The sequence below is a fragment of the Botrytis byssoidea genome (genome assembly GCF_014898295.1).
Source record: "Botrytis byssoidea strain MUCL 94 chromosome Unknown BBYS_030, whole genome shotgun sequence".
Classification (NCBI taxonomy): Eukaryota; Fungi; Ascomycota; class Leotiomycetes; order Helotiales; family Sclerotiniaceae; genus Botrytis; species Botrytis byssoidea.
This window is the reverse complement of record NW_024065871.1, coordinates 74,513-89,453: the sequence shown is the minus strand read 5'-3', so window position 1 is coordinate 89,453 and position 14,941 is coordinate 74,513. Positions and strand designations below refer to the sequence as shown.

Here is a 14,941-nt window from a genome sequence, read left to right as displayed (position 1 = left end):
AAACAGTACGTTATATTATGTTATGTCTGGGGATGCTGCAGAATCTCAAGGCAGTATTATGTTACAGTTACACAGGAGGGGAAGGAGAGATTCCAGAGATTCCAGATATACGCAAAGCAGACTGGGATTGTGTTGGTCTCCGCACACTTTATGATCCTTATCAGAGAGGGCTTTGGCCTACAAAGAGGGGAAGATAAAAAGAAATCCTAAGACCCCTCCTTAAGCGCCTACCAGTGATTTCATCATCAATTATTAGTGAGGGTGGGATGTTGATCTACAGATGAACTGTTGGGTTTGGTATGGCATGGGAAGTCTGAAAATATCGAACACACACGATATGGGAGGTGAGAAGGTATGTAATAAGAAGAGAGTACCTAGGAGAGGTATCTTTAGATGATAGACAGAATCAAGATTATCTTTTTCTCACAAGAATCAAATAGAAACTTTATCCCTTTCCCAAAAAACTCGTTAGCTTGTCTTGTCTAGACAACGGTTTGCTAGAAATCTGACTAATGCACTCTCTGCCAATCCAGTATAATGTAATGTTTGATGTGGATCTCCCACAAATAATATTCATTGATCTGAATTATGCAATGAGAAGGAGCATTCTCTGGGTAATTTCCCTTCAATTGTTTATTCACTTTGATCCTTTTCTTATACATCCAGTTGGAAATCACATGGACATGGAATACATACTACAAGGGTAAAGGGGCACGTGAGGGGGAAGGTATAAACCAACAATCATCAGTCATTCAGAAACATCAATCACTGACTGGTCTATCAATCAATGATTTTTCTCTAGACATTGCAGTTGCCGAGATTGCCTCAAACAATTTGTTGGATCGACAGACTGATTGATTGATTCGGCAAACCTTTATGAATGTATTCATGAAATCTGCTATATTGTTTCCATTGAAATAGTCTGCCTCCACGGCAGTGGCCCCCGGAGGGCCAGCGGAGCGTCTTCATTGATGAAATTTGGAAGTATCTCAGATATTGAAATAAGTCCAATTTCTTGATCTAGTAGCCCCTTCACAAGTTGATAACCCCCCAGTCACAAAATAGCCGTGATGAGATGCAATATTATACCAATACTACGATGGAGTTCATGGGTACAAGACGGATTTTACGTACAAGCATCGGTACAGTACTTACCATATAATAAGTATCAAACGAAATCTCAAATTTATATTCGATATTCAAGACTCCTATTCCCTTGCGAGGTCAGTCATACACGATTGAAATATTGAAATTGGCATATATACCTTGTCCACAATCCAAGAAAGGCATGCGATCAATTCCTATTCATCTACCTACCTTCTACCTAGGTATTATTGTCTATTTACCCTCTATTCCGGGCCGCATTTCATAGTTATGATTTGCCCTTGGGCAGCACGTGAAATATGTCCCGAGCCATACTCCCTCGACTCCCACTCCGTACGCACCCAGATCCCACGTGTGAGTCGTCCAGTGTCGTCCTAATCTAATTCCAATGCCGAGATGGTCTGAGCTTCCTCTAGCCTTATCGCCTTATCACATGTAGTTATTACTGGCTCGAGACTTGGCTTTTAATTTGAACTTTGTAATTAACAATATCTAAACCATTTGACGATCAAAAAGGAAGACTACTATCTATATCCACGTCTATTCTATAAATATTGCTTGTGCTGATCTACTTGTCATACTGATCTTCGAATACTTGTTCATCACCATTTTCCGAACTTTTGAATCCAGCGTTCGACAATCAGACCTGATACCAATTTCATAACTTCTTCCCTAGTTCTTCTAAATTTTTCAGAGATCATCTCGCACAAGACATGTTCACCAACCTCTGTGGGGAGAGAGATATATACCCATCATGGATCTAGTATCTTCGAAATTGTGCGCATTGCATCCGCCTTCACTATAAGGTATTCAAGTCGCAGTTTTGAATCTAGCTGCGTCTTCAGTATCAAGACCAAAATCTTACCGTGTCACTTTCTATGCAATCACCACCCAGTTGTATGCCTGGCCTTCAACGAGGCAAGGAACCTGACAGATTATTCATGTGAAGGTGATCTGCTTGCTTACTTTTAATGCCATTAGTGTTGAATCTGTTCATGAGGGACTCGTTGCTAGTGGACTCATGTTGAAACCTATTACCATATTTTCTCTACAGACGATGTCAATAAGATGGTACGTCGTTCCACAATATTTCTAACATCTGTAGATCAATTAATTCAGTCATACAGCGAATCAAATCTTTACTAGAAGAATGTTGACCTGGAAAGAGCCCCGTTTGCCCAAAATTCGAGATGTGTTTGTGTGGAATGTCGATTGGCTTCGAAGCGAAAGGTATCCGAAACGGGTACGAGAAATCACTGATGCAAGGACTCTAGCATACTTGTATTAAGAAGAATCGGCTTTTAGAAATGAACTTTGGCTAGCTGAGTATGGTAATTGTCAATAGACTTCCATATATCGCCCTTCTGCTCAGAGATGAAGAATTCACAATCCCTTTAGATTTCCGCCATCCAGGTGTAAGAAGTCTTGATCTATGGATCCATATTTCAACCTAAATTCTAAATACAATCCGAAAAGTTTCGACTTGTATTTGATATGAGATACCTGCTGAACCCCATTTATGCAAATATATGTTAAGTGTAACATTTAGTCGGCGTTCATGTAATCTATGAGGCATTTGTGGAGGAACATCTGATTCATATACACTCCCATGTGGCGTTATGGATACGAATCTGCAGCCAAGATCTTCACCACATCTCACTCCACAGATTTGTAAATGGGGTTATCTTTTATCCACGCATTTTGGTATTGCGAACTGCCAATATCTCATGACATCACATGGCTCAGAAAGTTTAGAGATTTCTCTCATTAAAAAATGCTGCAAGTCAGTACCCCTTGCAGCAAGTGACACAGATTGTACATGCTGGGGTTCCCTCTGTTCGCTCAAGTAGCCAAGACATATTTGCCTCGTATCCCCACAAGTTTGAGTCTACCGTCTGACAATTGTAACGCTGCACGCTTTTTGCCTGAAGATTGCTTTAGATTATGATTTACCCCGCAGTCTTCTTCGTATGCGGAAAAGGGCTGAATTAAAGTATACGGGGTGCTGCGATGAGGGGCGAGGGAAGATATAAAGTGATGGAACATTCTTGTTGAGGAGGAGTTTTAGTTTTGGAGATAACTGAAAAGGTGTTGGCTTGTAAGAGCTTTATTTCAAAGATTTATGATAACCATGGCGAAAACAAACTCATTGAATAATTTCATCTATTTCCTTTTCTTTTTGTAGGTTCTTCCTTGACGTTGTTCGCATTCAGTCAACTGATAGCATAACTTGCCATAGTGTCCTTCATCTGGCCAAAGCTTTCAAGCCATCTATAAAAACGGTCACAGTCAACCCATGCACCCTCACTCCAACCATTCCTACATATATCTCTCCTTCATCACCTTGCCCAACTATCACCATCTCCACTTCTCATACCTCCTGTCCACCAGTAAGTTCAACCATCTAACCTCATATATCTTCACCCATCCAAAACAATCCCCTCCTCCTTCCCGTAAAAGTTCTGATTTCGCTCATACAAATCATCTCCAGACAACCCCAACATCCTGCTCCCCGAATTTCTGCATCTCAGATGCCTTTATAACAGTTCCCTGCACCTGTCCCTACGCCGTACCAACCACCACCCTCTACACCCCATGTCCCTCCGCCTGTTCGCAAACTTGTAACATCGGACATCAAATCTACCATGAAACATCCTGTTCCACCACAATCGTCTCTCCAACTTCCCTCACCGTACCCACGGGTGGTCCAACACTCTGTTCCTGTCCTTACTATCCTCCCTACCCAACTTATTGCAATCCGCCCTGTCCAGTTCACACCTCCACCTCTACCCCCAGCATCACTACTCAAACTCTCCCTACTACAACCCCCAATTTCGTCACCTGCTCCTGTCCCTACTATCCCCCCTACCCTACAAACTGCATCTTCCCCTGTCCCATCCACACCCTGACAACTACCACTCCAACTATCACTCCAACTTCGAGTTGCGAAAGTATCACGCTCACAAAGGGAGATTCGTGTCCGTCGGTTGTGGGGGGTCCGTGTTCGAGTCCTGATGTGAGAGTTCTCCTTTCTTTTTTGGGGGGTTTTTTTCTTTCTTTTACTTTTTAGTTTTTAGTTTTACTTTCTTGGGATTTGGGAGAATTGCGATTTTGCAAATAGGGAATGGGAGAATTGAAGGAGAGGAAAGGAAATAGAGAATAGGAAGTGGATTTTGGTACTGAAGAAGAAGAAGAAGAAGAAGAAGAAGAAGAAGAAGAAGAAGAAGAAGAAGAAGAAGAAAAACAAAAACTAACCGCGTGCTCAAATAGTGTGTATATCTCTCTACCGTCACGATAAATTGTGGATGTGGTGGATCGATTGGGACGGTGACGAGTGAGTTTTTATTTTATTTTTATTTTATAATTTTTTTTGGAGTTTCTGATTTTGATTTTGATTTTGATTTCTTGTGTGTTTTACACTTTTTATTTCAGGGTTTTCCTCTGCCCCTCTTCTCTTCTCCTGTTTATAATCATTTTTCTCTCCTTTTCTTTCTTCTTCTTTCTATTATACTCCTTATTTTACTTCCTATCTAATCATTATACTCTCTATCATACTCCCTGTCATAATTTTACCATACTCCCCATCATACTCCTCCCTCTTCCCTCCTTTCCCCCATCATACTCCCTTCCCCTCTCCCTCTTCTCCTTTTTATAATCATTTTTCTCTCCTCCCTCCCCTCTCCCTCTCCCCTCTCTTTTACCCTCTCCCCCCTCTAAAACCCCCCCTAAAAAAAACCCCTACAAGAAAAACACAAACTAACAAAACCTAAAACCTACAGGTTGCAAAACAACATGTGATAACGGGACGTGTGGGACTGAGTGGCGGACGCTTGCGTTGCCTTGTCCGACGACTGCGATGGTGGGTTGATAGGGGGTTTAATGAGAGGGGAGGAGGAGATGAAAGGAGGTGGATGTGATGTGAGAGATAAATGAAAAGAGAGATGAAGAAAAGAGAGATGAATGAGAAGAGGGAGAGAGAATACAGGATAGGTTTAATATAAAGGAGGGGAGAAATCTGAAGCGAAAGAGAGAGGGGGTGGATATGAAGGGGCTAAAGAGAGAAGATGAGAGAGAGGAGAAGGTATTATTTGCTAGCCTAGCTAGTAGATATACATTATCTATTTGAGTTTCTGCTATTGGACTTCGCTTGCTGCTATTTGTACATCCGGGCTCTGCTTCTCAGACTATTTTCTTCGTTCTTGTACTGTTGTGCGTTATGACCACATCTGTGCATCATATCATGTTCATTGATTTCATTATTTCCAAATGTTGTCTGCATAACATAGCATATACGCTCAGCGACAAAATGATATAGATATAGATATAATGCCATCACTCCTCTTCCTCCTCCGAACTGACTTCCTCCCCATTCGCAATAGCTTCCTCTCTAATTCTCTTCGCCCTCTCTCTCTTCTTATCCAATATCTTCTTCAACCCCTTGGCCACATTAAAAACACCACTAGTTCCCGCCCCACAAGCCGCACAACTCGGATCTTTCCTATATCTCTTCAACGCACAGCTCTCACAGAAATAATGTCCACACTTTGTAATAATTGGATCCTTGTATTTCTCCCTACACAATATGCACGCAAAGGGTATATTCTCCAAAAACGCATCATCTTCCTCCTCTTCATCATCTCCTTTGCGATCCGCGCTTGCGATTTTTGTTCCCCCTAGAGTTTTCTTTCCTTTCGTCACATTCTCCCATTCTTTATCGAGTTGCCAGCCTGCTTTATAGTCCTCTCGCGCGTGTAAATATTTGCAATTATCTCCAAATCCACAAAATCCAGTCGTTTTGTAATCTTTACATACGTCTGGCGCAAAATCTGTGACGGTTATAGTGCGGATATTCGTTGGTGCTTTGACAGGTCCTACGACGCGATTTGGGGCGTCAGGATTCTTTTGTATGAATTTCGTGCTGTTTGCTAAGCCCTTGTATGTTCCATCTGGGATATCTCCCGTGGAGGGTTTCGAGCGTGAGGTGCCTAGAAGATTCTTGGCAGAGAGAGCATCTGTCGCATTTTCATCGTACCAATTACTAGCTCTAGTTGCGTCGTCAGAAGCGCGGATGACAGTGCTGTGAGATGCGGTATATTTTGTAGCGGAAAGGTCGGAGGGAGTGGATGAGGTATTGTTTGTAGATGATGCGGTTATGGCACCAGTATTCTTCTTTCTTCGTTTTATGCGTCGGCCACTTTCGTCTTCTGATGAAGAATATCCTGATGTGTCATCGTCGCTGTCTGCAGGTGGTGGCGTTGCAGCTCTTTTGCGGAAATTGGATTTCCCTTTTGCTGATCTCTTTTTGAATATAGCTACTGGTTGTGGAGGATTTGGAGGAGCTGTAGAAGGTTCGGCATTATCCATTGTTTGTTTTCTACAACGAGTAGAGTTTTGATGATACTAATTGATGGTTTGATGATGAAGTTAGTTGATGAGGTCAATGGATGAAGTCAATTGATGGATCAGTTGATGCCCATGGATGAGTGAGTTTCCAAGGTTGTCTATTTATCATCTACGAAAGGCTGAGAAATTAAGAAAAGTCAAAGCTGGAGCTTTATCAAGCTAAGATATTAAGTAATCAGCCTTATCCGTCGATAACCTCAGGCATGATTTGTAAGACTTCGACACCTCGGGAAGCTTTGGAACCTTCCATTTGGGAGTTCCTGGTGTTCCGGCTAATACCTAGAGGTAATACCTAGAGGTAATACCTACTGGCAGATACCTACTGGCAGATACCTACCTAGACAAGGATAGATTTGATAGATCAATCATCGATGTTCTTCAAGTCAGATCCTAGACGATGGACCCTGAAAGCGATCGAATGGGATTATGGGAAGTTGTAACTTGTAACTGGTAACTTGTAACTTATATAATAATAAGAGTGTCGGCCCGTAGCTAGATTGATTTAGTGAGATTCAGCAATTCTCCCCCATTTGATACAAGGGAATAGCTTGCAATAATAAGGTATAACTTTCTTTTTCATCCCACGTATTAAGTATTTGCATGCCATCACACATGGAATCCTCATCATAATTTTAGTTTCTTATGCAAACTTTGATGCAAGCCTTTCCGATAGTTGACACTTCCCCCTCTTTAGCTCAGGTACACTTTGTTTGGTCGATGAGTCTTTTTATGATAAACTATAGGGCCGTTGCTATTTTGATTTTGGATACGCGTTGTTTATCTTCAAGCCAAATCAATACACCTGGATTGCTTTGTTGTTCCTGGCATTTGGGTGTTGTCCATGTGCTTATGAACAGCATAAGTGGAAACATACACGTAAAGACGAGTGGCTGCTGCGATAGGAAGTTTATTATTCCACTTGATTTATGAGGCTGTTGACAACAATCCATTGGGCAACATCTGGGTATGTCATTGGTTGTGATGGGGAGAATGGGTGGATGAAGAGATAATGAATGAACGAATGAATGAATGAATACCAATACCAATACCAATACCACTACAATACCAATACCTACCTACTCTCTACTACCTACCCACCTACCAGTATGTAGCTTGAATAAACAAATTATAAATAAATACAACACAAAAGAAAGAAAAAGAAAGAAAATAAACACAAAAAATGCATAAACATAAAACAACGCTAGAATTACTTACATATCTACCTACCTACCTTCCTAGGTATCTGCTCTGCGTACCTGGGTCATATCATAATCTTCTACTCTAACTAAATTCACGCAAGACTTATTAGACCTTCACTCTACTTTGGGATCCTTGACCGTCATGAGTTTTGACTCTTGATTGAAGTGAAGCGAGAAGAACTTATGAACTTGACCCTCTCTCATCCCTCCCCCCTCGAACCACAACTGTCAACTGGGAGAGTGTGAGAAAGCGAGAAAGAGAGAGAGAGACCGTATAATCCTCCCCTCTCTCTGTTGTGATCTTTCGTGTTCATACAACACAGTCCACTCATTATTTTTCTACTTAATTAATTTTTCCCCTTCTTTTCCACGTCCTCCTCTTCATCCAGAGGTGTCCCAAGATACCTTTATTTAAACTTCTTCCAAACTTCCAAACTGATCGCTTTGACTATTTTTCTTCAACTGCTATCCGTACCATTGAATCCACGGTACCAATAAAAGATTTAAAGTTACTGGATTTGCTGGATTTGCTCGATTTACTGCATGTTTACCACTTTAGTCGCGTCAAGATAAGCAAAAAAAAGAAACCCCCCGATATTCTGTACCCAGGCGGTTCAAATCCGTACGGCACCGATCATATATCAACACGCGAACCTCTTGCCCCTGGCTTCCCCAAGATTGCTCAAGTTCCCCGATCAACAAATCGAAGATCGGACTAAACTGGTTCAACATACAACATACAATATACAATCTACTCCTTCTACTTCTGCTTCTGCTTCTGCTTCTACTCTTACTCCTACTTATACAACTACTTATTACCCTACCTGTGGTACAACCTCATTTATTCTCGTCGGACACATTATTCTAAGTACCGCATTTGTTTCCTCCGATCTACGAATACGAATTAGTCCGGTGCTTTTCGAGGGGCCCCAAGTCCTACCTGGGCGCAGAGGGTTTCCCAATCTACAAGACTTGTCTTTAATCGAGAATTATTCTATTCCTTCTCCCACATTAAAATTGCGGTCACCACAATGTCGACCTCTTTGGCAATGGATCATCCGTCAATACTGTCCGACGCGGGAGATAGTAGGAGTAGCAATGATCCATTCTTGTCTCCTCCTTCGGTTTTGAGCGGCCACCGTTTTTCTCATTTCGATAAACAACTATTCGCGCTGGGCCCTTCAACATCTCCCGAACAAGCCAAACGGGCACTAGAAGCACATCTTGCAGAGACGGAACGAAGAATCCAGGAGGCTTCAAACCTCGGTACAACCCTTTTACAGCAGAGAAAAGATTTGGGAGAGCGCTTGAAGGAAGTCGAGAAACAGCAGAGCGAAGGAGACATTACACCAGAGTTGCGACAGAAATTGGTTGACATCGAGAGAGAATATAATGAAGTGGGAAGGGAGACAGCTAGAGCCTTCTTACCAAAGTCAAGAGTACCCAGCAGCGAGATGGGATCATCACCTTTTACTGATAAGGTATAGATAGATTCATGGTTACATCAAATTTACCATTACTAACACAATGTAGCGTTCCGCAAGCCCTTCCAAATTCGAAAGTCATACAACTGCTACTGCTTCTCCTTCTAAATTCAGTGTTCCCAGTCGAAAGCAGCGAAATCAACCTGCGAATAGGGTACACGATATCGAATTCGCGACAGAAATTAGTACCTCACTGTTAGCACAAGTGCGGCATCTACAATCACTTCTAGCAGAGAAGGAAGAATCTCTCAAGACTGTTGCTCTCGAGAAGTCTAGGTTGGAAATCGAAGCCGAAGGTTTTACTCAACGTTTGAGGAGTCTGGATGAGAGCGAAAATAGATACAAGGATGAGAATTGGAACCTAGAAACTCAAATCCATGAACATTTGGCTACGCAGAAAGAGGCATCGGAACGCGAAAAGAGGTTAACACAGAGTCTAAGTCTCTTACAAGCCGAAAAGAGCGCAACGCAAAAGGAATTGGACGAGATCAAGTTGAATCATGCGAAGCTCCAAGATCAACACGCATCCACAGTAAAGCATCTTGATGTGGAACTGGGAACTGCTAAGCGAAGCTTGACGATCTTCGAAACCGAAAAGGGGGCTCTTCAGAAGAAGGTTGAAGAATTGATGGGTCAGAACTCAGAGCTCGCGCGAGCAGTAGCACATCATCGAGGACGAGTGGAAGAACGTGAGGCGTCCCATGGCAGTGGCGAGGAGGAACCTCAGACAACAACTGATAACAACACCCCTGAACATTCTCCGCCTCCGTCGCCGATCAAAATGACTCCTAGACATAGCATGCTAGAATCCGAAACTTTGAAGAGCTCTCTTCATCACGCCCATCGAATGATTCAAAATCTCAAGGGTAACATTCACAGAGAGAAAACCGAAAAGCTAGAACTGAAGCGTATGCTGCAAGAGGCTAGAGATGAAATTGAGGTTGCGCGCCGAGGCGAACCACAGGTAGACTCCCCTGGACCGAGAAGAGCTCGAAAGAATGCCCCTATTCAAGCCAAGAAGCCATTCAAAGTGGGCCAACTTGGTGGTATTAGGAATAGTAGAAGTGAAGTCTTGATTGAAGAGGATCAGGAAGACCACTTTGAGGATATTGACTGGGAGGATGATCATGAACAACCTAGTCCAAGCCGTGGTCCTCGCTCCATGGGCGCTAGTTCTGGAGCCGCTATTGCAGCTTCTATGGCGGCTGGCATTGGCAAGTCTTCTCATAACCTTTTCGGAAGCTCTACTGAACAAAGTGATGCTTTTGAAACGGCAAATGAACGTTCTACAGAGACAGAAGATTTCCAAACAGGTGTTGAAGATATGGCTGGCGCGGATGATACAGACACAGAAACAGAAAAGGGCGGTACCATTCGAGCGAAGGCTTCACGTCAATCTATGGCCTTGTCAAAGGCTGGTAATCGTGATTCGTTCCAGAGCACTGCTTCAACGTCTGAGGATGAGTACATGTACGAAGATTCAAAGACACCTGGTATCCATCCACAACGACTAAGACTGAAGATCAGCCGTAATGGCAATCGTCGTTCGCGTGTTGCTAGCGATGATGCTAAAGCGGAAAGCCCAATTGACTTTGTCGATAGCAATCATGGTACTCCTAAACCGGCTGGACAAAGCTTGTTTGCAGAATTGGGCGAATTAGGAAGTGATGATGAATCTGTCGCTTCTGGTCCTCCTAGTCGCTACGCATCAAGGGGCAATACTCCACAATCATCGAGGCCAAGCACCGCTAGGAATGTTTCTGCTGCGATTACTATACCACCAGTACCAAGAATACCAATGATCGATTCTGCTATGATGACCGATCCCTGGGAGCCCGAGCCACATACACAAACGACAAGTGTGCCGATATTGTCAGGCCTTACCGGTGCCGCACTTGGGGCTGCTGGTGGTGTTGCGGCTGTATTAGGTCTCAATAAAGAACACGATCGAGCTATATCACCCGAACCTGAATCTAAATCTCAAGCTCTTCGACCTACAATCGATGCTTCAAATGATGAGCCCCTGACAAAAGAAGGTCAGCCAATAGTTTCACATCCACAGATCGAGCCACAGGCATCTGAAATCTCTCCAGAAGTTGAGGCAACTAAGTCTAGCCCAACGGAAGAAGCTTATCTTGTTTCTTCAAAATATCCGGGTAGACCACCAATGTCTGATGCTGCACATCAGTGGCACGATGAACAAATGAAACAGCAAGCAGATGGATTACTAAAGGTTCAACCACAACACGACGTAACACGGCCAGTGTCTACAACATACAGCGATATGAGTTCACAATACGACAGTGAACTCATTGACGAAAAATTGGACAAATTCCCATCGCCTCCACTATCGAGTACCAATCCATTGACAATATCTACAATTCAATCTGAACATATCGAAGCTGAACCGATTCCAGAAATTGAACCAACAGAAGCTGCTCCACTGACATTATCCACAATTCAGTCAGAGCAGATCAGCGCCGAGCCGATCCCGATTGAGCCACTGACGATGTCTACTATTCAATCTGAACACGTCGAGCCAATCGTTATCGAGAATGTTCGCTCAGAACCATCTACTTTACCTGCTGTTCTGCCTGATGTTCTCCCATCTACTCCAAAACGCTCACCAAGACCCGATTACTTTTCAATGTCTCCAGGTTTGGGCTTCTCTACCATCCAATCGGTTGATACAGAACCTATTGCACCTCCTACTCCAAAAGGTCCAAAGAGAGATGGTGTACTGCTCTCTACATTCCCAGCTTCGGAAAGTAAATCTTTTGTTGAAGATAAATCAGAATCCACATCTCCTATTGTAGAGAGTAAATCTATAGATCAGATCAAATCAGAGGAGCCCAGGTCAAGAGATGAGCCACATACCCCAAAGACTGGCTTCATGAGTTCCGTTTTCGGTGCTTGGAACAAAAAGCAGTCGAGTGCGCCAATCATTGCTGAGGATGAGACTCGTCAATCGCCAAGTCAATCACCAGTGGCAGAAACACCAGAATCTCAACGACCATTCAAACCAGTATCGGGCAATACCACCGAACGATCTATCAAGAAGCCTCGCGTTGAGATGACAGACGAAAGTTCTCAAACTGCTTTGACCGCAGAACAAATCGACCAAATGCTCAACAAGAGTAAGAGACAGGATACCGTCCTTGCAGAGGACGGACAGAAGTCTAATGTTCACTCTTCGCCACATGCTATTAGCATCCCTGTAGCCCTTAAAACCCACAAGTCACAAGAGAGTATTGGCAGCGTTGGTCGTTCAAAAGCAAAGAGTCCTGACACTGAATCTTCCGTAGATTTTATGGCTGCGAGAAGACCTACAAGTTCTGGAAGTGGTAGGAATGCATCAATCACAAGCATTCACCCACCTCTACCCTCAGATCATAAGCAAGTCATTGCTGCTGCTGCTCAACGTACAGGTTCTGCGAATGGATCAGGTGACCACAGACATCTCACTACGCTTCCTGAAGACCAGCAACAACAGGAACAACCAAAACGTACTGGATCCTCAACTAGCGCAGGTACAGGTGCTATGGGACCTCCTCCAATACCATCTAGTCAAAAGAATCGACCCAAGACCCCAAGTTCTCAAGCTCATGGATCTTTGAAGATAATATCAACTTCAAAATATAGAAACCCATCTACTGAGCGCGAAGTACACTCTCCAACTGGCACAGGAAGATCAAGACACTCCTCGGTGTCTTCATTCGCATCTGAGGTGGATACTCGCTTCAATCTACGTGCTGGAGTTCCAATGCCACAAGGCGTAGAGCCAAGTACCGATCCAAGGATGATTAATGCTATTACTCAAACTATGATTGGTGAATATCTTTGGAAATATACTCGCAAAGCTGGTCGTGGTGGAATGTCAGAAAATCGTCATCGACGTTACTTCTGGGTTCATCCATATACAAGAACACTGTATTGGAGTGATAGAGATCCTTCGACCGCTGGTCGTTCGGAGCTGAAGGCAAAGAGTGTAGCCATCGAAGCGGTTCGAGTTGTAACTGATGATAACCCCATGCCACCTGGATTACATCGCAAGAGCCTGGTTATCTTAACACCTGGTCGGACTGTTCAATTTACTGCGAGCACAGGACAACGTCATGAAACTTGGTTCAATGCACTCTCATACTTGCTTCTGCGCACAGGAGAAGATGCTGTGACTGATACTGTTGAAGTCTCGGGCGCGCTGACAAGCGAAGATGTCGATGAGTTCAATCCTGGATATGGTCATGCACACTTAGGTAGTAGACGAGGAGCTCCATCCCTTTCATCATACAACAGTAGAACTACTCGTAATGACTCGCCAATAAGCAAGGATAGAAGATATTCTACTATGCATCCTCGATTAACATCAAGACCTTCAAGACCAACTTTGGCTTCAAACACTTTCTCTCGACTGAGCAATTACCTATTGCCTGGTGATGGAAATAGATCTTTCTCTGGTCGAAGAAGCCGAAGTGTTAATGGGGCCCAAAGTATCTATGAAGCCAGTGAGGTTCATGATAGTGCTGAGGATTTGAGAGAACAAATCGAAAGAGAGGATCGGGAATCTGACAGATTAGAGAACGTACGAGCATGCTGCGATGGTAAGTGTCACTTGTAATGTTGTATTCAAAGATTTATCTAACTTGCTAATAGGCAAACACGATGTCGGTCATCTTCATCATGAAACTCCCAAAGGTCGTCGAACTATGAGTGCAGCATCAGGCTCTTATGGACAGACACATCGTGCTCCAAGCCGAACTAGCCAAAGGCCAACTGAACCAACTCAACAGACATAATTTTTTAATCATCGATCAATTTTCTAGATGCAATCACAATCTTAAATAACTTTTACGAACTCATGCCTCTACTTGAATTTTACTTTCGCCTAACTCGATAAAACAAACAAGATCCGTTTTTCCTTCATTTTCGGTAAAGAACGTCTAACGGCTGCCAGGACAACTTCCAATACTATCTCATTTGTCATACTTTTCTTCATTCGTCTATCCATTCGTCCATTCGTCAATTTTCATAATTCCTTCCGTCTCCGTCGTCACCATTGTTTATCGTTCTTTGGGGTTTAAGTCAATGATATCTTTTCAGGCGAAGGAGTTATTTTTTGGCCATTATTTTTCGATGGACTTTAGGGGGCTTATTAGTGCACTATGGTAGCGGGTGGGCAGACGGTGCTATGCGAAATTGTTTTTTGTATTGTGGGATGCATTTTATCATTTTATCTCCCCCAAAATGCATGAGGGAGGTGAAGCGTGGGTAGATGGGATGGGATGGAATGGACGGATGAGGGAAATCTTTTTTAACTACATTTTCTTGTGTTGTGATAGGGTCACCCTTTACTAAATGTATTTGAGAGGAATTAAATACAACAAACTGAATCTTGAGACTGAAAATGAAAATGATGAGAATATGTTTTGATTGATCTAATCTAAATTTGACATGACTGACTTAGTTCTAATTCGAGGAAGTTGACTGATGTGATACCTTCGCAGTCGGATGGACATTATTAGTTCCAGCGATCGGCATTTCTTTTCTTCAATATGTAATGGCTTGTACTCCTCGCACCACCAATAGATAAAAGGATCTGCCGGATACAAGAGATATCGAGCACGCATCTAATTCGATTGGGTTGGCTTGATTTGTAAATATGTGGGTTCATTGGTCCGGCTCTCACGAGGGCTATTACCGAGGACCGATCGGTATATAGTGGAGTGATGTTGTGAGGGGCTTTCGGGGGCA

At 43.1% G+C, this 14,941-nt stretch overlaps 3 protein-coding genes across 3 annotated transcripts; 2 read left to right on the top strand and 1 right to left on the bottom strand.

Annotated features, from left to right (window-relative positions):
- Positions 1 to 3,235: 3,235 nt before the first annotated feature.
- On the top strand, positions 3,236 to 4,972 carry EAE97_010726 (uncharacterized protein; the record flags this gene model as incomplete). Its single annotated transcript, XM_038881241.1, has 5 exons — positions 3,236 to 3,285; positions 3,344 to 3,494; positions 3,596 to 4,120; positions 4,375 to 4,438; positions 4,884 to 4,972. The coding sequence occupies 5 exons, from the start codon at positions 3,236 to 3,238 to the stop codon at positions 4,970 to 4,972; spliced, it is 879 nt and encodes a 292-aa protein (XP_038727859.1).
- Positions 4,973 to 5,436: 464 nt separating this feature from the next.
- EAE97_010725 (uncharacterized protein) lies at positions 5,437 to 6,468 on the bottom strand (the record flags this gene model as incomplete). The annotated part of the gene is made up of 1 exon (XM_038881240.1): positions 5,437 to 6,468. One exon carries the CDS (start codon positions 6,466 to 6,468, stop codon positions 5,437 to 5,439), a length of 1,032 nt encoding a protein of 343 aa, XP_038727858.1.
- Positions 6,469 to 7,828: 1,360 nt separating this feature from the next.
- EAE97_010724 (uncharacterized protein) lies at positions 7,829 to 14,589 on the top strand. The gene is made up of 3 exons (XM_038881239.1): positions 7,829 to 9,187; positions 9,240 to 13,791; positions 13,844 to 14,589. Exons 1-3 carry the CDS (start codon positions 8,738 to 8,740, stop codon positions 13,984 to 13,986), a joined length of 5,145 nt encoding a protein of 1,714 aa, XP_038727857.1. The 5' UTR covers positions 7,829 to 8,737; the 3' UTR covers positions 13,987 to 14,589.
- Positions 14,590 to 14,941: the final 352 nt, after the last annotated feature.